General features: G+C 50.4%; 2 protein-coding genes across 12 annotated transcripts; one reads left to right on the top strand and one right to left on the bottom strand.

Annotated features, from left to right (window-relative positions):
* Positions 1–240: 240 nt before the first annotated feature.
* Positions 241–10,304, top strand: Ube2l6 (ubiquitin conjugating enzyme E2 L6). 11 transcript variants are annotated; one of them, XM_038337106.1, is made up of 7 exons: positions 800–862; positions 1,931–1,980; positions 2,107–2,234; positions 4,904–4,999; positions 5,101–5,215; positions 6,872–7,058; positions 10,011–10,304. In XM_038337106.1, exons 3-7 carry the CDS (start codon positions 2,212–2,214, stop codon positions 10,160–10,162), a joined length of 573 nt encoding a protein of 190 aa, XP_038193034.1. In that variant the 5' UTR covers positions 800–862; positions 1,931–1,980; positions 2,107–2,211; the 3' UTR covers positions 10,163–10,304. The 11 variants fall into 11 exon arrangements, with proteins under 11 accessions (XP_038193032.1, XP_038193038.1, XP_038193037.1 ...); XM_038337105.1 differs by lacking the exon at positions 800–862 and adding an exon at positions 1,500–1,597; XM_038337111.1 differs by lacking the exons at positions 800–862; positions 5,101–5,215 and adding an exon at positions 1,508–1,597.
* A 1,618-nt stretch (positions 10,305–11,922) lies between these two features.
* Smtnl1 (smoothelin like 1) lies at positions 11,923–19,230 on the bottom strand. Its single transcript, XM_038338191.1, has 7 exons — positions 18,604–19,230; positions 17,489–17,621; positions 17,332–17,383; positions 16,359–16,514; positions 16,068–16,182; positions 15,751–15,902; positions 11,923–12,067 (listed from the first exon to the last, which is right to left on the bottom strand). Exons 1-7 carry the CDS (start codon positions 19,228–19,230, stop codon positions 11,923–11,925), a joined length of 1,380 nt encoding a protein of 459 aa, XP_038194119.1.
* Positions 19,231–21,579: the final 2,349 nt, after the last annotated feature.

Here is a 21,579-nt window from a genome sequence, read left to right as displayed (position 1 = left end):
GTGGCTCAACTTGGGCTAGCACAAGACATCTCTGCCCTTGCACAGAGGGGCGGAAACTCTCGACTGTTCATGAGGATACACAATAGGTCCATAGTTTGTAATCTCCTGGTAATAAAATATAATAGGCTCCTGAAATCTATCTTGAGCCTTCGCCCACCATCTGTTTTCCAAACCGCCATACAGCAGCGACATACTTGGTGTTCTGCAGAGTAAAGGTCGACAGAGTGCCCAAAACTAAAAGCGAATGGGTCCAACAGCACCGTATGCGGTGCTCAGCACCAAGCAACCTAAAAGAAGCCTCTGCTGTGACGTCTAGGCCCAACTGCTGGGCTGCACTGGGATCCCACACTGCGAAGGGAGCGTTCCTGGAGGGCATCAGTTTACACTGGTTCCCTACTCGCCTTTAGGATGGGGCACTGGGCCCACAAAGGCAAAGTGAAGTGGCCCAGGGCTCTGAGGTGGGGGTTAGGACGGCTATCCCATTGCGGAGGTCACAGAGAATCCCGCAGCAGAGCTACGTTTGTACGGCGTGGAGGGGGCTGGTGAAGGCTCGGGATGGACACCATTCCTGCTCCTGTGCGACGTTCCCCGTGGGACTCAGGAACCAAGGGAAGCCATGCGCTCCGAGGACTTAGTCTCCCCCGGCAAGAGCTGAGTTCCTGGGATTCAAGGCCACGGATGTGGGCACTCGATCGCACCCTCCAGGTATCTCCCGAAGGGGTGGGAAGCTGCTAGGGTCCGTGTGGGTGGAGCGGGGCGTAGGTGTGGCTCCGACTTGTGATTCAGAGAGCCGGGACCTGCGGGAGTCTGCTGGTGCCCCACACTCGGACCCGAGATGACAGCCAGCAAGCGAGTAGCGAAGGTAGGCGCATTGAAGACGACCCCTTTCTAGTGCCATGCTCTATGCCTTCCGTTTCCTCCGGCTGACCTCTGAGCGCTTTTGCTTATTAGGGGTACCAGGGTGGGCTGAAACCCAAGCATCTTCACCCTCTCCCAATGACTGAGTGAGAGGGGGCAGTCGGGGTGTGTGTGTGTGTGCGCGCGCGCGCGCGCGCGCTCGCTAAGATGGACACACAAGACAAGAGCTGTCACTAGCTTTCCGAGTTGTACTAGGGTGAGTGTGTGGGTGTGTGGGTGAGAATGAACTAGCTTCCCCAAACTGGTTTCAGTTTCAATTCTGCTAGAAATGTATTAGTGGGGCGTTATCTCAGGCGCGGAAGGGTTCTGTTGCGCCACCTACTGGGTAGACCCATAATTTGATCCCTATCTTAATCCAGCCCTCAAAAGCTAGAGATGGAGACGGGATGGGCGGTCCCTGGAATGAATGTATACAGAATAGTCCCTGGATGAGAAATTCCAATTTATGCCCTGTTAGGTTCGCACGCAGTCCGGCACAGATGGTAAATGCCTATTTTGTACAAGCCCAGTGTCAGGCGGCAGGGGGCAGAAAAGGAACAAAAATCGTATCCCATTTGAACTTTCGTTTCTTTCTGGGACACTGAGCACGGTCTGGAAGAATGGAAAGCGGGTAGTTTCCTTAGGACTGTCTAGAGGGTTGAAGGGAGCCGCGGTTGGAGATCGCAGAGGAGAAACGCTGGTGAGCTGGGGCTGGCACACCCAGGCTTTAAGTCTTCCCCAACCGCCCCTCCAGTCTGCCGAATTTAGGGAAAGGCTGTTTCACGAGAGAAAAGGGGTGGCCGTTGTCCTCAGCTCCACAAAAGGAAATTCTTTAAGTTGGAGAAGGCCAGAGCAGGCTCATTCCAGAACTAAAATTTGAAGGCTGGCGCAAAATGGGGCAGACGGTCTTTGCTACCTCAATGCTAAGAGATGGACTGCCTTGTATTGCCCCAGAACCCCGAGTGCCAGGCAGTTAATTTTATCTAGTTTTTATAGCGGCTCTGTGAGGTAATTGTGTCTTCCCATTTCACAGAGGAGGAAACTGAGATATCAGAGAGAACGTGGCTGCCCAGTGCTGTTCAGGTATTCAGCGGGAGTGACTGGGCTGGAATTTGAGCCCAGACTGAAGAGACTCTAACTCGCTGGGCTTTTTTTTTTTTTTTTTTTTTTTTTTTTTTTTTTTTAATGGCCTTGTGTTTTCACTTTCAGTTCCTCTAAGTCAGGTGACTTACTAGCAGGCTTTGGGAGGAGCTGTGTGCCCTAGCTTGGATTTCAGCAATTATGGGAAAGGCATGACAGAATTCACCAAAACACATGAGATCCAAGTATTCCCAGTGGTAAGAGAGAAAATTCCCCTTTGGTATTTTTTTTTTTTTTTTTGAGATAGGGTTTATGTAGTCTGGGTTGGTCTCAAACTTGATATGTAGCTGACAATGAGCTTTAATTTCTTTTTTAAATTATTACTTTTATTTTATGTGTATGGGTGTTCTGCCTGCATGTATGTCTGGTGCTAGCAGAGGCAAAAGATAATATCAGATCCCCTGTAACTGATTGTTACAGAGATAGTTGTTAGTCACCATGTGGGTGCTGGGAATTGAACCCAGGTCCTCTGGGTTAGAGCAATAAGTGGCACCTAACTGCTGAACCTTTAATTTCTCGATTTCTCTGCCTCCACCTCTTAAGTCCTGGGATCAGAGATGTGTAACACTTTATCAAGTTTTATGCAGGGCTGGGAATTGAACCTAGAGCTTTAACACTTGCCAAGCAAACACCCTACAAACTAAGCTGCATCTCCAGCCCAGAACATGTCTTCTCAAGATCTGTGCTCTACCTAAGCCTCTCTTCTTGCCCAAGCTCTAGAAGATGGTTATAGTTAGGTGGAAGAGGCAAATGAGTGGTTGTGGCTCTAAGTAGGAGGCACAGGAAGCAAATAGACGTGGCAGAGAGGCTGAGAGATAGAAGGGAGTGTGGGAAGTTTACGTGTGTGGGAGCGGGAGTACAGAAGGCTTACTGCAGCGAAGGACCCCCACCTTCAACCCCCTGGGCAGGGGAACTTTCTCTTTGCCTGTGTTTACACAAGCATCTCCCAACCTTATCGCTGTTGACTCTTGGACCAGATAATTCTTCACAGATGTTTCCTCAGCATCTGGACTTTACCTGCTGAACTGTGGTAGCACTTCCCCATTCGAGATAAGGGAAGATGTGTCTAGATATTGGCAAATGTGCCCTAGAGGGTAAACGCATCCCTGCCTGAGAACCTCCTGTTTGTATATATTCATTGTCCCAGAGGACTGAGCTGCCTTGAATGTGTGTTTTACAACGTTGTGTGTGTCATCGCCCCCCCCCCCCCCCAATGAGAAGATCTGGAGTTCCGTGGGTGAGGTCCCTTGGTCAGATGCACTCTGGTAACTGGAGACTCTGGGCATGCTGGGGAAGGGGTTCAGTGGTAGGGTACCTCCTAGTATATTCAAGTCACTTAGTTCCATCCCCAGTATGGCACTAACCAAACCAAACCCACAAACTCTGGGTGGTTCTGTAGTGACGAAGCTGTTTAGCTCAACTTTCTCAAGTGTACTTAGCCATGAAGCCCTTTTGCTGTAATAACTATTAATATTCCAGGGACACCTGCACACCTTGTTCTGTCTGGGCCCTTGGTTTTGGCGTTCTGCTTTTCCACCTGGTGGGCTCCTATCTGCTCCTCAAGACCCATCTCACGGCAGGCGACCTCTGTGACACACTCCGGTTCCCCCCTTCCCTCCTTCCTGATCGTGTGTCCATTCACACCATCCACACCCTCCAATCTGAGTTCCCTCCATTACCCCAAAGATGTTCTTGAGGGCTGCACCTTCATCAAGGGTCAACAGAAGATGCTCAGCATACTGCTTCTGGGAGAATCAGGGATGCCCGAGAGATTGGGCCACATTTCTTTTTTTTTTTTTTTTAAAATATTTATTTATTTACTTATTATGTATACAACATTCTGTCTGTGTGTATGCCTGCAGGCCAGAAGAGGGCACCAGACCCCATTATAGATGGTTGTGAGCCACCATGTGGTTGACTGGGAATAGAACTCAGGACCTTTGGAAGAGCAGGCAATGCTCTTAACCTCTGAGCCATCTCTCCAGCCCCTGGGCCACATTTCTGAGATCCCCTCATTACCATGTGTCACGCAGAGGTCCTCATTAGGGGCAGCCTGGGTCAGTCCCTTACCACTGAGGTGGCGTGGTGGAGGGGCATGGATGGGTGATGTCCCTGTCTTTGTTCTGCCTGTGCATATGATGCTGGAAACTCAGCAGATATCACTGAAGACGGAGAGAGGAAACGGGACTCTGTGACTTTCCAGGAAGTGGGCAAGAGGACAGAGTTAGGTACCTTGCTTTCAGAAAGGAAGGTTTCTAGAAGAGCTTACTCCCAAGTTCTCAATATTTGAGAGCAGCAATCAGCTGATTCTCATACTGGGCCTCCGGGGCTGGGGTGAGGCCAAAATCAGCTGTGCTGAGTGATCATACCAACCAAGTGCTCCCTAAGTGATTGCTCTCGAAGTTGGGTTTTCTTTTGGGCCACCAGCTCACAAATAACATCATGAAGACTTATTAATTATGAAAGCTTGGCTTTAGCTTAGGCGTTTCCCATCTATCTCGTATGACTTAAATTAACCTGTTTTTATTAATCTACGTTCTGCCATGTGGCTCAGTTCCCTCTCTTCTGTATTGGATGTCTGACTTCAGTGTCTAACTGGTGTCTACTGCATGCCTAGTTTCATCCTGAGTTCCCTTCTCTGTCTGGAAGTCCCGCCTATTCTCTCCCCCCTAGCTATTGGCCAGTCAGTTCTTTATTAAACCAATCACAGTGACACATCTTCACACAGTGTAAGCAGCTATTCCACAACAAGCTCTGACCTTTTGCTTTCTGTCTTGGGATATCCTGTTTGGGCTTGTTGCATGGATGCTGGTGGGGGCTGGGGTTATGGGCACTTGGCTCACTGTCCCCCATGTGACCCCTACAGGAGTTGGAGGATCTTTTGGAACAACTTCCACCATACCTGCGGGACCTGTCTGGTGATGATGACAATGTGCTGGTGTGGAACATGCTCCTGCTGCCTGTGAGTGTCTCCTCTTTCGTAGGGGGTGACGTAGGCTTGCATGGACAGGGAGGGTCAGGCCTAGGTGAGACCATCTTTTGACCTGGGATCTCTTTCTGGAGGTTGTGGTGTATGTTAAAGGCCCTGTCTCTGGACCAATTCCTTCCAAGTCCAATCAGACCAATGAACACACCAACAGAAACTTTGGACTTAAGAGGACATCTCTCCTTCAAACAGGTAGTTACCAAGTCCGCCAAAGAAGGTTCAGCAGACAAACAGTATCAAAAACAGGCAAGGCTCAGTTGGTGCTTATGACGGCCTGAGTTCAACCCTCAGCACCCGTGGAAACAATGAGGCATAATGCTAGGAGCTTGTAATCCCAGAGCCAAGGAGGCAGACAGGGCTCTGGAACTCACTGACCTGGCAGCCTAGCTTACTTGGTGATTTTCAGGCCGGTGGGAAGCCCTGTCTCCCAAAACAAGGTAGTATAACACCCCCCTCCCAAACATACACACACACACACACACACACATACACACACACACACACACACACACATACACACACACACACACATTCTGAGATAGGATCTCACTATATAACCCTGCTTGGTCTGGAGCTTGCTGTGTAGACCAGGTTGGTCTTGAAGTCAGAGTAAGTACTGCCTCCTGAGTGCCAGAATTAAACAAATTTATTTCATCCTCATCTGCCCTAGGATGACATCTGCTGTTGTCCCTGTGGGGAAAGCCAGAGAAGTCTGGTTACTTATCTAATAGACTCTGCTAGCAACAGAAAGAGTCAAGACTGACCCTGTAGCTTCAGGATCTTTAGTGAATAGACCATTCCTAGGCACAGGTGGCCCAGTGTAGGTGCTCAGGAGAATCTTCAGGTCACTTGATCTGAATTCTTCTCGTGCTAGCTTTCGGCTATTGCCAAATCCCTGTTTGCTCCAGCCTCTGGGTGGTAGTGGCGCGCGCCTTTAGTCCCAGCACTCAGAAGGCGGAGGCAGGCGGATCTCTGTGAATTCGAAGCTAGCTTAGTCTACATGGTGAGTTGCATTACAACCAAGATTACACAGAGAGAGCCTGTCTTGAAAAACAAACAAACAAACAAAATCTTTGGGGAGCTCTGGAGAAATGGTTCAGAAGTTAAGAGCACTAGTTGCTCTTGTAGGGGACCTGACTTCTGCTTCCAGCACCCACATGTTGGCTCACAACTGTCTGTAACTCCAATCTCGGGAGAGTCAACGCCTTCTGACTTCCATGCGGGCACTCACACACATAAAATAAGTAAATCTTTTTAAAAAAATTCTTTGAGGATTATCTCCCAAAGTGGAGTTGATAGATCCCATTTTGATTTTTGGAGAACTGCTTTCTGGTTTTCCGTAGCATCTGCACCATTTTCGATTAGTAACTTTGTTCTTCAACCATTTCACACACACACACACACACACACACACACACACACACACACTCACACACTCTGCTCTCATGGCCGCCTCTTCTCTGCCCTGGGTATCTCCTTCTCACGTGTCTGCCTGTTTTCTGTTGTGACCCGTTGAGCTTAGCCAGATCTGTCTGTGTGATCTGGGTTTCTGCCCCGTTTTTTTGGTTGAGAAAACTGAGGTTCAGGGATGATGGGAGGTGGGTCACACAGGACAACAGAGTAAAACCCAGGGTCAGATTTTTCTGTCGGATGGTCTTGTGTAAGTCGATCCTTCTTCTCATTTCTAAGGCAGTTGCCAAATGCTCATATCTTCCTGGGAGCAGAACAGAGAAACCTGGGATCCTGGGATTGGAAAGGGAGAGAACCAGATCAAAGCACTTGGAGAAAAGCCATCTTTCAGGGGGGTTGCATCATCAGAACAGAACTCAGTGTCTTCTCTTTGACCAGGAACAACCTCCGTATAACCTCAAGGCTTTCCGTCTGCGGATCGATTTCCCCAGGGAGTATCCATTAAAGCCTCCCACTTTGAAATTCATCACCAAGATCTACCACCCTAACATCAGCAAGGATGGGCTGGTGTGCCTGCCCCTCGTCAGCATCGGGAACTGGAAGCCTTACACCAAGACCTACCAAGGTAGGGCTGGCCTTGCCCAGAGAGGGTTAGTGTAGATGTGGGCCATTGCGCGGGGATGCTTGGAGCTTAGTTTGAGTTAAAGGTTTAAAGAGAAGAGATAGGGAGAGGGGTGTAAGTCGGTTGGTGGAGTGCTTGTCTTATAAGGTCTAGGGTCAGTCTTCCACGCCACGAAAGCCTCTACACAGGCTCTGAGGCATGTATGTGTCAGATTCCCGTGTGTCACATACACACAAATAAATTAATTTCAAAAGCTCATTCTCAATTGCATAGCAAATTTGAGGCCTACTTGGACTACATTAGACCCTGAGTCAATAAATAAACAGATGCTGGAGAGGTGACTCCAAGGTTAAGAGGACATGCTGCCTCTGCAGAGGACCTGGGCGGACCTCAGGCGATGGCTCCCAGCCGTCAGACATTCTGGTTTCAGGAGGTCCAGTGCCCTCTACTGGCTATTACGGATACTGCATGCATGTGGCACACAAGCACACAGAGGCAAGATACTCATGTGTGTAGAAACTGTATAAATAAAAATGTTTAACCATTTACTTATTTAATATGTATGTAGTCTTTGTCTACATGTATGTCTCTTCACCATATGCATGTCTGGTGCTGGTGAAGGCCAGAAGAGGGTGTTGAAACCCTGGGACTGGAGGGACAGACAATTGTGAATGCTGAGAATCAAATGCAGTGCTCTTAAGTGCTGAGTCACCAACACGGTCCAAATAAATACATTTATTTACTTATGCATTTTATATATGTGGATGTTTTGTCTGCGTGTATGCGCAGCAAAAGAGGGCATCGGATGCCGTGGGACTACAGTTGTATAGAGTTATAAGTCACCATGTGGGTGTTGGGAATTGAATGCAGGACTCTTAGAAGAGCAGTTAATGCTCTTATCTTATGAGCCATCTCTCCCGCCCAAGCACATTTTAAAGGTGAATAAAGTCTAGGTGAGCCTGTGGGATGAAGGGATGCTTCCCAAGATACTGGACGGTCGGGATACTCTTCAGGTGTGACCGAGAAACTGAGCCATGGTTCTCGCGCAGCTGAGAAAGATTAAAAGCCACTGGGGTGGGAACGGTTTTCAGTCTTTAGTTTAGAACTCCTTCACCTCAAATAAAAGTTTCTTTAAAATTCCAACCTAACAGAAAACCAGGGTGTTTGAGATGTGGCTCTTCAGTTAAGAACGACTGCTGTTCTTGCTGAGGACAGTTCAGTTCCCAGCACCCACATTAGGCTCCTCAAGACTCCCTGTAACTCCAGCCTGAGGGTATCCAACTCCCCGTTCTGACCTCCAGGACCATCTGCATATGTATGGGCGCGCGCGCGCGCACACACACACACACACACACACACACACACACGCACACACACAGACACGCCTTAAAAACAAAACAGAAAACCAGTAACTCTTATGAAGAGTGAGATTAAGACCTAGAAATCAGAGCCTAACCCAACTGTCCTCGGAGATGCTCCCTCCAGTAGCTGAACAGCAGGACGAGCCCCACAAAAACACCTCTTGCCAGGGTAGGGGTGTGGGGATTTAGAAAAATTAGTAAAGAATATAAAGACGTGTGAAAAATAATAAAACAGAAACCATAGAATAGTTCCGGGAGGATGTTCCAGTGAGTACTGAAATCACCTGCGCATTTAGTTTCTCATACACGTTTATACCCAATACAAAAGGGGAAGAAGGCAACAAAAGATTTCTTTAACATGATAAACAGCTCGAACCGTTACTTGTTTTTAACACTTTGAGACATCAAATTATTAGCATTCTGTTGTTTAGGGAGTGAAGCCACCCTAGACCAAGTATCCTGAAGGCAGCCACTACCCAGGTAACCTCCTATTACAAAAGAAGGAGCAGAAGTACACTTCCACATTCTGACCATCCGTCAGGATGGAGTGGATCTACCTGTATGAGCCGTCTTAATGTCAAAGGAGCCAAGTAGTCACATCCTGAGTCAGAACATGTAGCCACACTTGCCACATTTTGAGGAACCTGCAAACTCTTATCAGACAAGATGGCAATAGGCTCTCTTTTCGGGCCTCCACGGAGCAGAGGCAGAGACCCACAGCCAAACATTAGGCAGAGCTTAGGAAGGCAGGGGGAAGGATTGTAGAGTCTGAGGGGGCTCACAGGGGCTCACAGAGACTGAGGTGACGATCACTGAGCCTACATGGGTCTATGCCAGCTTCTTTGCCAACGTACATGCTGGAGATATTTAACTTGGGTTCTTGTGGGACTCCTCCCAACTGTGGGAGTGGGCTGTCTCTGACTCTTTTGCCTACTTGTGGGACCCTTTTCCTCCAACTGGGTTGCCTTGCCCAGCCTTGATATGAGGGAGGGTTTGCGCCCAATCGTATTGCATCTTGTTAGTCCATGTTCAGTTGGTATCCCAGGGCGGCCTGCTCTTTTCTGAAGGGAAAGGGGGAGGAGTGGATCTTGGGGAGAGGGGAGGTGTAGGGTGAGCACTGGGAGGAGTGGAGGGAGGCTGTGGTCAGGATGTCGTATGAAAGAAGAATGAATAAAAAGGGGGAAAGGAGTGACATGAAGACCAGGAATCTCACTTATCTGTGAGACGCTTCTTTGAAGTCATGACAAATAATTGGTTTGAAACTACAGATCTAGAGTCAGGTGTGGTGCGTGTCAGTAGTCGTGGTACCTGGGAGGAGGAGGAGGAGGAGGAGGAGGAGGAGGAGGAGGAGGAGGAGGAGGAGGAGGAGGAGGAGCTCTGGTTTCAGGGCAGGTGGGCTCCGTAGCCAGACCCTGTATGAAATGAATGAGAGGGCCATCTCCTGTGGCTGTGGAGCCATCCTAAATGATGGAAACCTCTCAGGGTCCCCTGAGGGATGACTCTGGGGCTTCAGGAGAATCTGGGTATGAGTAGCCCTGACCTTCTCCCATGCTCCTCCTTGGCGCTGACCCCCCTCTCTTCTCTCTCTCCCCAGTCTTGGAGGCCCTCATTATGCTGGTGAATAAACCCAATCTAGAAGAGCCTGTGCAGTTGGAACTTGCCGAGCTCCTGACCCAGAACCCAGAGATGTTCAAGAAAAATGCAGAAGAGTTCACCCTTCGATTTGGAGAGGACCGACCCGCTTAGCTCTCCTTCTCAGGCCTCTCTGCCTAGATCTTCTGCTTAGTGGGTGGGTATCAGGACTGGCACCAGAGGCCTTTGGAGGCCTATCCTGTGCTCACATTTTCCTTTGTGGCTGCTAATTATGAATAAATGTGCCTAGTGTGTGTGTGTGTGGGGGGGAGATCTGTGTGGTGTGTGCTCCTTCCCCAAGTCATTTGACAGTAGAAGTGCCATTTCCACACGCTTGGCCGCTCCCGAAGCCAGTGCAAGTTAGGTCCGCGCGGTTTCGGGCCTGCTTTCCAGCTCTCCATCTTGCAGAAAACTGAATGCCTCAGGGCCCAGGCACCAAGGAGGAAGGAAGACAGAACTATGGCTAGAAGGCTGGGCACACAGAAGGAGCCAAATTCACTGCTGAGTGAGTGAAATCAGACACACTTGTTAAAGGCATGCCCCGACTTAAGTGTTAATCATTTTGTTTTTGTGCTGATGAATCTCAAAATGAAGAATTTAAACTCCATACAGGAATCAGACTTCAGGGTTCTAGACAGCTTGCTCTCTGACTGGCTACGTCTCTGGGGGCTAGGCCTCAAGGAGGGGTTTGTGTATCTCTAACCTCTAGTCCAGGGGGCTCCACAAAATGTGTGTGCTTGTCTGCCATTGACTTCACAGATGAATCCCAGAGTTCAGCTAAGTTTTCCATGAGAGGAAAGGTTTTTTTTTTTAAAGCGTTTGTTGCCTTTTTATTTTGAGTGTTTGTGTATGGTAGGTGAGCACACCAAGGCCTGGGAACAGAGATACAAGAACAATTCTTGGGAGAGAGTTTTCTCTTTCACTATGTAGGTCCTGAGGATTCAACCAAGGCTACCTATCTGGCTTGGTGGCCTTTGTCTTTTGCCTTCTGAGCTGTTTGGGTTAAGTGCTCATTAGAAAGAAGGCTGGTTGGGGCCTGACAAAGAGTGTGACCCTGCTTCTAGAGGCTATTGTCCACACACGATCAGGAATGCTGGTCCTGAGTGGACCATCCTCAGGACGCCTTCCAAAGCTCTATAAGAGGAACATGAGTGTTTCCCAGGTGCGGCAACAGCTCATCCGCGGATTGGACATCTGTCAATCAGCGGAGACCACATTTCTTCCTATAGCCTGGGCAGCATGTCTGATTTCCCCTCCCTGGTGCTAGGGAATGAACCCACAGCTTCATAGATGCCAGACCAGTGCTCTCTCACCCACTGAGCTTCAATACAGTGGCGTTAACACAAGGCGAAAACTTCAGCCACACTGGGAGTGGGGGGAGGGATTCGTTTCATTTGAAAACCATCGAGTTAGAATTGCCGACCACCTCGAGAGCGCCACTTACCGGCCGGCTGCGGCAGCCCAGTTGGGTGAGATTTCTAGAGATGGTCTACTTCCTGTCTAGAAGTCCCCTCCACTGTGGGGGGAGGGAGAGGGAGAGGAGAAGGGGGAGGGGGAGAGGGGGAGAGAGAGGGGGGAGAGAGAGAGAGAGAGAGAGAGAGAGAGAGAGAGAGAGAGAGAGAGAGAGAGAGAGAGAGAGAGAGAGAGAGAAAAGACCTAGCAAGCTGCCACCCACAGCTCCGATTCTTTTTATTTTTGGTTGGGGTGCGGGGAGCACCAAGGAACGAGAGGAACTTTACAAAAGCACTTTTAATGACACCGGGACTGGTGCCACCCGTTTCGCGCCTGGCGTTGTGAAGCACCTCAGAAGCACCCCAAGGCCATGGCTGTCGGCTGTCCCCACCCCGCTTCCTCCACCCGCACGGCTTTGCCCTTCATTTCTTTTTCGTCTTCACCAGCCCTTTCTGCACGAGGCTACGGTACAGCTCCTGGATGTAGGTGTAGACACACTTGGAGTCGGGCACGGCCAGCCGCACCATGTCATCCACTTCCAGCAGCTGGGCACAGTCGGCCATTTTCCTGAGGAGAGGGCAGAAGGAGGGGCATAGGGTCGAAGGTGAAGAGGGAGCCCAGGAGATGGGTCCAGGCAAGTGAAGGCCACCCGGTCAGCCAACCCAGTGTGCGTGGAGTGTGGTACCTGAGGTCCCTGCAGGGGACCTATAATTTCAATGGGCCTGGGTCTCCAGGTCCTCATGTTTTCTAGGCTGTATTAGCTTCCTCTTTGAACATGAGCACAGCTGTGCTCTGGATTAGGAACAGAACATGAGCCCTCCCTAGAGTGCTGGCTTGCAGCAACCGTAACAGCTCCCATCAGTGAGATCACCTATTTTGTAAGCACCTACTGTGTACGAACAGTCTTCTGTTTGTCAGCCAAAACTCTGCTCTCACGGTGGCAACAGTAACCAAGCCCACGAAGCAGAAGCTGTATCAGGTCAGTGAGAGACGCTACAGAGAAGGAGAGAGCCGAAAAGGGCCACTCCACGCTAGAGAGGACCACTGATCGTTTTTAATAGGGTGCTCCATAGCAGTCCATAGCAGTAGACAGAGAACCGTTTGCAAAGAGAACATTTGTGTGACTGCTCGGTGTGTGTCCAGACGGCAGAGGACCCAGCAAGCCCTCATTTTCTAACATCTCGGCTGCATTTGGAGGCTACTTGATAGCCCTGGCTCTGCTGGGGCTGATAAGCCAGGCTAATCACGGCTGGGGCCTCCCTGCCCGGTGCCAGGTGTCTTATCAGGTGACCCCGGGAGACTGTCTCGGTTACTCCTCTTTATCTCTAACAAGCAGAGAAGGAACTGAGCTCAGAGGGTTTGGTGCTTTGCCCAAGGTGAGAGAGTGTAACAGCTGGGACTCAGCCCCAAGCTGCCCAGTGCCTCTGGCACCTTGGCTCTCAGCAGTCTGGGGTGCCAGAGCCAGCCAACCGCAGATGCCAGCAGTGGAAGCGAGAAGGCCCCAGCGGGAATCCTCTCTTGGGACTGCCACAGCTGGGCCAAAAGTGCAAGGCATTGTGGGCTGGGAACTGGGGGAGGGACACAGATCGGAGGGTTTGAAGAATGGGACAAGCAAGCTCACTGCTTCCAAGACTTCAACCTCAGTCCCATGGACCAATGCTATCCCATCAACACTGGCAAACCCTTCATAGCTATGGAGCCTGGAACAGAGCGGGGCTCCTCCAGCAGTGTAACGTTCCACGGGGGCTTTGGGCTGATCATTTCTTCCGTTCATCCCAGAACTTTGAGAACTAGAGGAGAGTTCTGAATCAGGGGATCAGCGCCCCCACACACCCTCCTACCACCGTTCACCTCTGGCTTCCAGAGAGGCCTCAGAGTTAGGAAAAAGGTATAGGGATCCAAACCCTGGCCCCTGGCGTATGATTCTCCACTCTCCATTTCCATTATTCTCCTTAGCCTCGTTCCCATTCAGTTGCCTGGTGCCTCCCAAGGCCCGTGGTCATCCTCGGCTCATCCTCTGCCTCTTTGTGGCTCTTCCTGGCTTGAAACCAGGCTTGCACTCTCTAGGTTAGTGATGTGTGGCTGGGGCAGAGCTGCCTGCTCTTTTGCTACCCCTAAGCTTAGCTAAACCAGGAGAGTCTATAATCCCTACCCTGCCGCAAGCCTCCTGCAGGACCTGGAAAGACCCTAAGTCCTCTGCCCACCTCCACCCGTGAGGAATACATGAATGGGTCCAGACAAACACACGGCAGATGCTTACTTGGTTCACGCAACTGTCCCTCCGCACTGCTGAGCTGAAATACAGCTCGATGTTCCTGTCCGTTTCTCCCCACCTAAGACACCCATCTCATCCCACGGCAGAACAACATCAAAATGGAAGATCGCCAGGGATACGGAGTCTGGCTGGAATTTTGTTGTTGCCTCTGCCTTCCAAGTGTTGGGATGAAAGGCACATGCCACCACACCCTGGCTTTTAAATGGCATCCCTGTGTCCTATGGCCCTAAGGACATGCATGCCCCAGAGACCCTCAGAAAGAGATTCCCCACTGGGTGGGGGGGCCAGGCCTGGGCTAGACTTGAGGGACTGGCTTCCCAGACCAGATAATTTAGCACTCCCATCCCTAAGGCTTATTTGTTTATTTATTTGAAACAGGTTCTTGTGTACCACAGGCTGGCCTCCAACTAACTCTGTGTGATAGTCAAGGATGACCTTAAACTTGGGATCCACACGCCCCCAGCTCCTGAGTGCGCCCTCACATTTGGTGATCAAACACAGGAATTTGTGCACGGGAAACACACACTCTGTAAACTGAAGGGACACCCATAGCCATTGACTGATTGAGACTGATTGAACCTTATTGATTGAACCTTAAATGAGGCTGGCCTCAAATTCTCAGCCATCCTGCTGCAGCCTTAGGGTGCTGAAATTACAGACATACACCACTATGTGTGGGCTTTAGAAAAAGTCCCTGGCTGTCTATCAGGGGCCTGAGTTGCTCCTTGTTGAATACGCACCCACCCCTACCCCTCCCTCTGTACAACCCTGTGTCCGCCAGTGCCTTAGAAGTTTCTTTCTGGGGTTGTTTCCCAGGTTGGAGGTGGGAGGTTGAAGGTGGCAGGAGCCCCAACTCCTTTTTGCCACTCTGGCAACCATGTTTGTTTGGTTGGTTAGTTGGTTGGTTTTGTCTTAAGATAGGTTCTCACTCCATATCCCAGGTGGGCCTAGAACTTGAGGTCCTCTTGCCTCAACCTCCTGAGGGCAGGGAATATAGCATGTGTCCCTACACCCCTTGTTCAAAGTCTTATCTTTGACCCAGTTTCCCCCTTCAGTCTCATGCTTCCTTACACTGCCCTTGGCATGCGGCTATGCAAGCCTCGGCAATAACACCCCTCCAGGACCCAAAGTAAATGGTGATTATCATGATACCCTATCATTCATTATAATGAATATCATTACATATATCATTATAATGACAGCAATGCAGTCAAGAGCTTTTGAAGGGCTTTCTGTAGGTTTGGCCCTATTATGGGTTACAAAGACTTATGTATGTTACCGAGTTCTTATCTCCGTACAAGGGGAAACATCATAGGATGTGGGGGGCCTTGGACATGTCCAAGGTCACACAGAGTTAAAATCTGACCCCACATTTCTGTACTCCCCCATCCAAAACCAGAAGGCCTACCTGTCTTCTCTCCTTTATTCTGCTTGAATTTTCTTTGAATGTATGTGTTGGTGTGCACATGTGGGTTCAAGTTTGTGGAAGTCGGAAAGCAGCCTTGGGTATTGCACCTCGGGAGCCACCCACCAAGCTATTTGAGTCTTGGTCTCTCACCAAACCCGAGGCTTACCAAGTAGACTAGTATGGTCAACAGGTTCCAGGGATCTGCCTGTCTAGGGCACACTTGGCATTTTACATGGGTCCTGGGGTGGAAACCGGGTCCTCGAGGTTGTGCAGCAAACATTTTACCGACTGAAATATCTCCCCGAACCCTTGAATGTTCTTCAGGGCACCTGTCGCTGCCTGTCATTATATGTTACCTGCATGTATGTTCTTAGGACTCGTCTCTTCATTTATAACAGAAGCCACAATGGAGCATAGCTTTCCTTGTTTGAGCCATTGACCTAAAGGTGCTTTTTAAACTCCTCAGATACAAGGCTGATTACCCGCACACATCCTGTGTGCCCCCCTGGACCTCTCTGAGGCCACCCACTTCCCTCCTGACTCTGCCATCCCAGGACTGGGGCTTACTCTGCAGTCGAGAAGGCTAGCGTGAAGTTGTGCCGGCGCTTTGCTGGGTCCAGCTCTGCATAGTCGAAGGCATCTGGGAAAAATTTGTGGATGAGGGCACAGAAGGCCATGCCGCTGCTCCAGCTGGAGGAGAAGTTCTGGATGTCCACGTGCTGAGGTAGACAGACAGGGAACGAAAGACCTAAGCGACCCTGGGCTGGAGGGCCTGGACTTCGCCTCTCCCATCCTTTGGAATCTGGACCCTCAGATTCTCCGCAGCACTCTTGCCCTGGGGAAAAGTGTCCCCTGTCCCTTCTGTATCCCCAACCCATACCCACCTCATAGTTCCTCGTCATGGCCCGGCACCACTCCAAAAGCATGTTCTTAACACCACCAATGGCTGCCCCGGCTGCCTTTGTGTTCCGGAACAGTGCAGTGGGGCCCGAGGCTGCCCTGTGAGGGGAGGGGCGAGATACCATAAACAGTCCTTTGTGGGGAGTCTCGGGCTACAGGTGCACGTCTGGCCTTGATGGTTTCCGCTGGCCCTTAGGCTTCCCTCCCTCCGTTAGCCCCATCCACAGATCCCAGGGAAAATCTCAGCCCATCCTGGCTCCTGGTTTGCATCCTACCCGCCGAACTTGTCCACGATGGCTTTGCGATTCTGTGCGCGGGGTCCCCGGGGCCGAGTAGGGGCCGACACCCTGCGTTCTGGTGCTCTCTCCTTCTTTTCCACCGAGGGTGGGGGCTCCGTGGGGCTCTGGGGCACATCGCTGGGCGAAGACTCACTGCGTGGAGAGGTCGCAGAAGCACAAACGGGGAGTAAAACCAACACCACCGAGTCCATAGCAGCCCTGGGGGGTGGCCGCTGGCTGGCTGGCTGACGGGGCAGAGGTTTCTGCTATGGACAGACACGTGCTTAACTGGTACACACACCCATCCTGTGCCTAGCACTGGATGGGCCAAGAAGCAATGAGCAGCCTCAGGCTAATTCTGGGGAGCTTGTGGTCTGTCAAGCCCACATGGGACAGAACTAGAGTATGCCTGGGCTCTGACCTGAGTTTGGAGCTTTGCTTTGTTCTTATTTCCTGTGTGATCTTGGGACTGTCCCCTTACTTCTCTGAACCTCGGCTTTCCCATCTGTAAAATGGGGACAAGGAAGAGACTGGGTGCCATGGAAGAACAAGCCTGGCTGTCTAGCACTTCCTGGACGTCAGGTGCTTTCTGCTCACACATCACTGGAGCTACAACAGTCCTGGGAGGTCCTTACAATTGTCATGTCCTCTTGACAGATGAGAAGAGGCTGAGTGACACAGCCAAGGTCACATGACTGGTAAGTGGCAGAGCCCTCGTCCAAACTCAGGCTTTCTGGTCATTCCTATGGCTAACACTGAGAGAGCTGCAGTCATGGGGCCTGGAGAGGCTTCAGCCATGGAGCAGGAGGTAGACCAGATGTCTCCCATGCCTCTCACTCTTTATTTCCTGGGATCTGTCTGAGAAACAAGGCCAAGGGCCTGGAATATCTGGAAATCGGGTTCTGGGGAGGCCCAGAGAGAGGTGGCAGCAGGAGATAGGTGGGGTCAGAGTTCTGGGGCTTGCCATTACCTGGCAGAAGGACTGGTCTCTCCGGACGCTGTGGAGTCTGGACCCAAGCCATCTGGAGGGACGGAACAGAGCAGGAGGAAGCTGAGGCTCTCTGTCACGTGCTCCCTGCAGCTTCCTTCCTCAGGTCAGCCATGTGGCATGCTGGGCTCTCCCTTACCTGGGCTGAGGCTGGGTCCCTCGTCTGTGGGGCTCTCAGGCCATTCCTCGGGGGAGCTGGGAATCACCGCTGCCCTCTCTTCTGATTCTTTCTCCTTACCCTGCTCCTGCTCTTCCGTGGGACTCCCTGGCTCCTGGGATGAACAGGATCTGTGTGGGCAGCTACCCAGGGCTTTCTAAGAACTTCAGAAAGATTCGGAATGCAGTCTGAGCCACAGTCTCCTTCCCCTAGTCCCACTCCCAGGATCTTGGTACCTGCTGGAGGAAGACTGTGCTTTCCGGAGGTATTGCTTGGATAGAAAACAGCCACATCCTCTACTGAGGGGTACTTGTGTCATGAGGGTGCTAATCTCACCAACAGACTATCGCATTGACCTCGACAAGTTTGTAATTGAATGAGCTATTACAGGAGGTAGGGCCCTAGTGAAAGGATCTATCCATGAGGGGTGTGCTTTTGAAGGGCATAGCTTTCATGTGATGAATGTATGTTTGTGATGTGTGTATGTATGTGTGTGTGAATGCATTTATGTCTGTGAGTATGGGCACAGGCAAGCCACAGTGTGTGCATGCACATGCGTGCATAGGTCAGAGGAGAACCTCAGGTGTAATCCTTTCTTCCTCTTCTTTGAGACAAGTTCTCTTTGTTCTTGGGCTGTGCATAATAGGATTCTCCTGTTTTTGCCTCCCATTAGGCACCCTGGGATGTCAGATGTGTACCACTATGCCTGGCTGGTCCATGCGTTCTGAAGATTTGAACCCAGGTGCTTCTGCTCACTTAGCAGGAGTTTTTACCCAAGGAACCATCTCCCCAGCAATGGGAATATCTTATGTTCCAAGATTTCTTCTCCCTGTCTCCTGTTCCTTGACTGCCATGGGGAAAACAGTTTTCCTCTATCCTGGTGCCCTTTCACGTCTTTCTGCCTTAGCGTAGACCTCAAACAATGAAGCCAGGACTGAAACCTCTGAAACCATGAGCCAAAATAATCCCCCCTCTTTAAGTGGATTTTCTTGGGTGTTTTGTAGTAGTAACAACAACACCCAGGACGAACAAGGGAATCAGGGAGGTTTTGATTCCGGGGAAGAGGAGACTTGAGACCCTCGTTAATCCCTGCTCACCTGCAGCTCCTTTGCGTCACTTCCGGTCTCTGTCCCATCAGCTGCCTTAAATTCAGCCTGGTCGTTCACGTCAGCCTTCTGCTGAGATTCCGTCTCAGCCTTTTCGATGGTAGCCTCTGCCCCAACACCCTCCTTGGGTTCAGGCTTGACTTTATCGTTCACATCCGATTTGTCCTCAGCGTCCAGATCGGCCTCCTTTCCACCAGCCTTCTGCGCCTCCGAGGTCGGCGCGGTCTCCTCTTTCCCTTTAACCTCGCTGGGTTCTGGTGTTGTCTCTTCTTTCTTGCCAGTCTCTCCCTCAGAAGCCGTGCTGGTCTCTTCCTTCCCACCCTCCTCCTCTGCAAGATCAGCCTTGGCTCCCTTCTTCCCACTGGCCTCCTCTTGCGCATCTACCGTGAGCTCATCTGATCGGTTTCCGTCCTCCGGGAGCTGCCCTGACACCGCAACCTCAGATGCGGCTTCACACGGCTGTCCTGCCTCACCTGGAGACCCTTCTTGCACACTTGTCCCAGCTGTGCCTTCGGCCACCTCCTCTGTAGTGCTCTGACTTCCTGGTGACCCAAGATTCCCTGCAGTTGGAGAGACAGTGGTCCCATCCTCAGACGGACTCCCTTCAGTCTGTTCCATGTCTAGAAAGGGAAGACATGAAGACTTTGTCACATACAGCCCGGCATGAGATGCAGACCTTGCCCTCTTTGAGTGCCCTGGCTCAGGAGTCAGAAGTCTGTTGTCCTGTTTCCCTTCCTAGTTGGGCATGATACCACATATCCATGATCCCTGTGATAACATAAAGGATACAGATCTTCTTTTGCTAAAGTGGGGCCATATTGACTTGGTATTGGATGTTTTTTATCCAATACCCTTCTGTAGGCTATGGCTTTATTATCATTATTATTATTTTGAGGCAGGATCTCATGTAGCCCAGGTTGGTCTCAAACTTGCTTTTTAGTAGAGGATTTCTCTGAACTCCTGATCCCACTGCCTCTGTCTCCTGAGTGCTGGAATTACAGGCTCACACCACTACACTTGTCTGTTATTATTATTATTATTATTATTATTAATCATTAAACCTAGGGTTTCATGCATGCAAACCGTGACTTTATCACCGAATGAAGCATCCAGGCTCACATACTGCCGTTTCAATGATTTTGCCTCGTTTTGATAAGCACAGTGAGGTTGTCACAATTTTTTTGCCCTCATTCTGGAATAAGGAAGGAACAATCGCTGCTCACCCCCTAGAGCCTAAAGCAGACCAGCCTATAGGACTGAACAACCCTGTTTCGCTTCGCTTCTGACATGAATTCTCAGTTATCTTCTATTTCTGGTGAGTGATATTGAGCTTCCATCTCCAGCAGTGATCTGAAATGTCTTTTAAAAATGCATTATTGGATTTAAAAATAACTTAATTCAAAACAAGACGGGCATTGCGGACATTTGAGCAAAGCAAGTACAAATGTCAAATCGCAGAGGTGGTGTAAAGACACTCGAGATTTGACAGCCCCTGGGCAGGCTCGTTTCTGAACCTCCGTGGTTCTTGAGAAAGTCAATGAGAAGAGTTTGCTTTGGTGAGAGACTAGACTCACACCCTCCCTAGTCTGCAAAGCTGGCCTCCACCTGCTCTTGGGTATATGTGGAGAAGATGCTCCCTTAACTTGGGGATTCCTCTTTGAGTCTGTATAGTTTTGGTGTGGGGGACAGGGCCAATTCCTTCACTACTTGCTCTTGTCTGGGGGGTCTGTTTACAAGGAAAACAGCTCCCAGATAGGGTTCAGGGCATGACTCAGACCGTAAGAAAAGCGGACGCTCCTGTCACTGGCTAAAAATACCGCCTGCTCTTGGCAGTACTTTCTTTCTCGGTGAGAGTACCTAGGACACCTTGGCAAACTGGAACAGAGCTCAGGCAGCATGAAGACAGCCACCCACCTCAGTCTTCCGTTCCTCCAGACAAAAGTCCTGGGGTCTCTGGGTCTGGTGCCCTCCACTTTCTAGGAAGCAGACGGGATTTCGTAAAGATACGAAGACCGCCCACCACCATAGCCCCTTGGTGGTGCAGCAACTCCAGCCATATCTTCTAGCAAGAGGGGAGACGCGCCTGTGTGGCAGCATGCAAGGGTGATGGCCAGGAGGTCATGGTACAGGGGCCCCAGCGTTCCAGTCACTCAGCTCATTCCCTCCGAACCCCAGCTTCAGAGCAGAGTTTCTAGACGAGAGTCTGTGGAGGCGTGGCACAAACGAAAGGGATGTGCTCACTGGCAGTGTGCTTTCCTGAAACGTACAAGGCCCTAAACGCAACCTCCAACATGGTATAAACTGGGTGTGGTGTACATGCCTGTAAACCCAGCATCTGTGAGGCAGGAGGGGGAGGGTCCATCTCAGCCCATGATGAGCCTGAGGCCAGCTGAAGAAAGGAAAGAAGGAAGAAGGAAGGAGGGGTAGAAAGGAAGGGAAGAAAGGAAGGAAGGAAGGAGGGAAGGAAGGAAGGAAGGAAGGAAGGAAGGAAGGAAGGGAGGGAGGGAGGGAGGGAAGGGAAGGGAAGGGAAGGAAAAGGAAAAGGAAAGGGGAGGGAAGGAAAGGAAGGAAAGGAAGGAAAGGAAAGAGGGAAGGGAAAGAAGGAGGGAAGGGAAAGAAGGAAGGAAGGGAAAGAAGGAAGGAAGGAGAGGAGAGGAAGGGAAGGAAGGAAGGAAAAGGAAAGGGGGAAGGAAAGGAAGGAAGGAAGGGAAATGAAGGAAAGAAGAAAAAAGAAAGACAAAACAAAGGTTCTCTTGACAGAGAGAGGAAGATGTATTTATTCACTGACCAAGGTTGTTCCAAATATAGCCAGCTTTTCACTTCCTATACCTCTATCTCCTGTATCTCTATACAGCATCATTAGCACTTAAGGAGGTATCAGGTGTCACTGAATTTAAAAAAAAAAAAAACTGAAAACTTAGCTCGAAAATCATTGAATTCACCTTTCCTTAAGCCTACCTGTCCATG

Source organism: Arvicola amphibius, chromosome 7 (assembly GCF_903992535.2).
Source record: "Arvicola amphibius chromosome 7, mArvAmp1.2, whole genome shotgun sequence".
Lineage (NCBI taxonomy): Eukaryota > Metazoa > Chordata > Mammalia > Rodentia > Cricetidae > Arvicola > Arvicola amphibius.
Note: the sequence above shows the minus strand (reverse complement) of the source record. Positions and strands in the feature narration are given on the sequence as shown.

What these genes read in the sequence shown, in the direction of transcription:
- Ube2l6 (XM_038337104.1), top strand. Translation starts at nt 556, where the DNA reads ATGGACACCATTCCTGCTCCTGTGCGACGTTCCCCGTGGGACTCAGGA. An exon ending in CACTCGATCGCACCCTCCAG is followed by an intron (nt 706 to 4,903) that starts GTATCTCCCGAA and finishes TGACCCCTACAG; the next exon opens with GAGTTGGAGGATCTTTTGGA. An exon ending in TTACACCAAGACCTACCAAG is followed by an intron (nt 7,059 to 10,010) that starts GTAGGGCTGGCC and finishes CTCTCTCCCCAG; the next exon opens with TCTTGGAGGCCCTCATTATG.
- Smtnl1 (XM_038338191.1), bottom strand. Translation starts at nt 19,230, where the DNA reads ATGGAACAGACTGAAGGGAGTCCGTCTGAGGATGGGACCACTGTCTCT. An exon ending in GGGACCCAGCCTCAGCCCAG is followed by an intron (nt 17,384 to 17,488) that starts GTAAGGGAGAGC and finishes CCGTCCCTCCAG; the next exon opens with ATGGCTTGGGTCCAGACTCC. An exon ending in GAGACCAGTCCTTCTGCCAG is followed by an intron (nt 16,515 to 17,331) that starts GTAATGGCAAGC and finishes CTCTCCACGCAG; the next exon opens with TGAGTCTTCGCCCAGCGATG.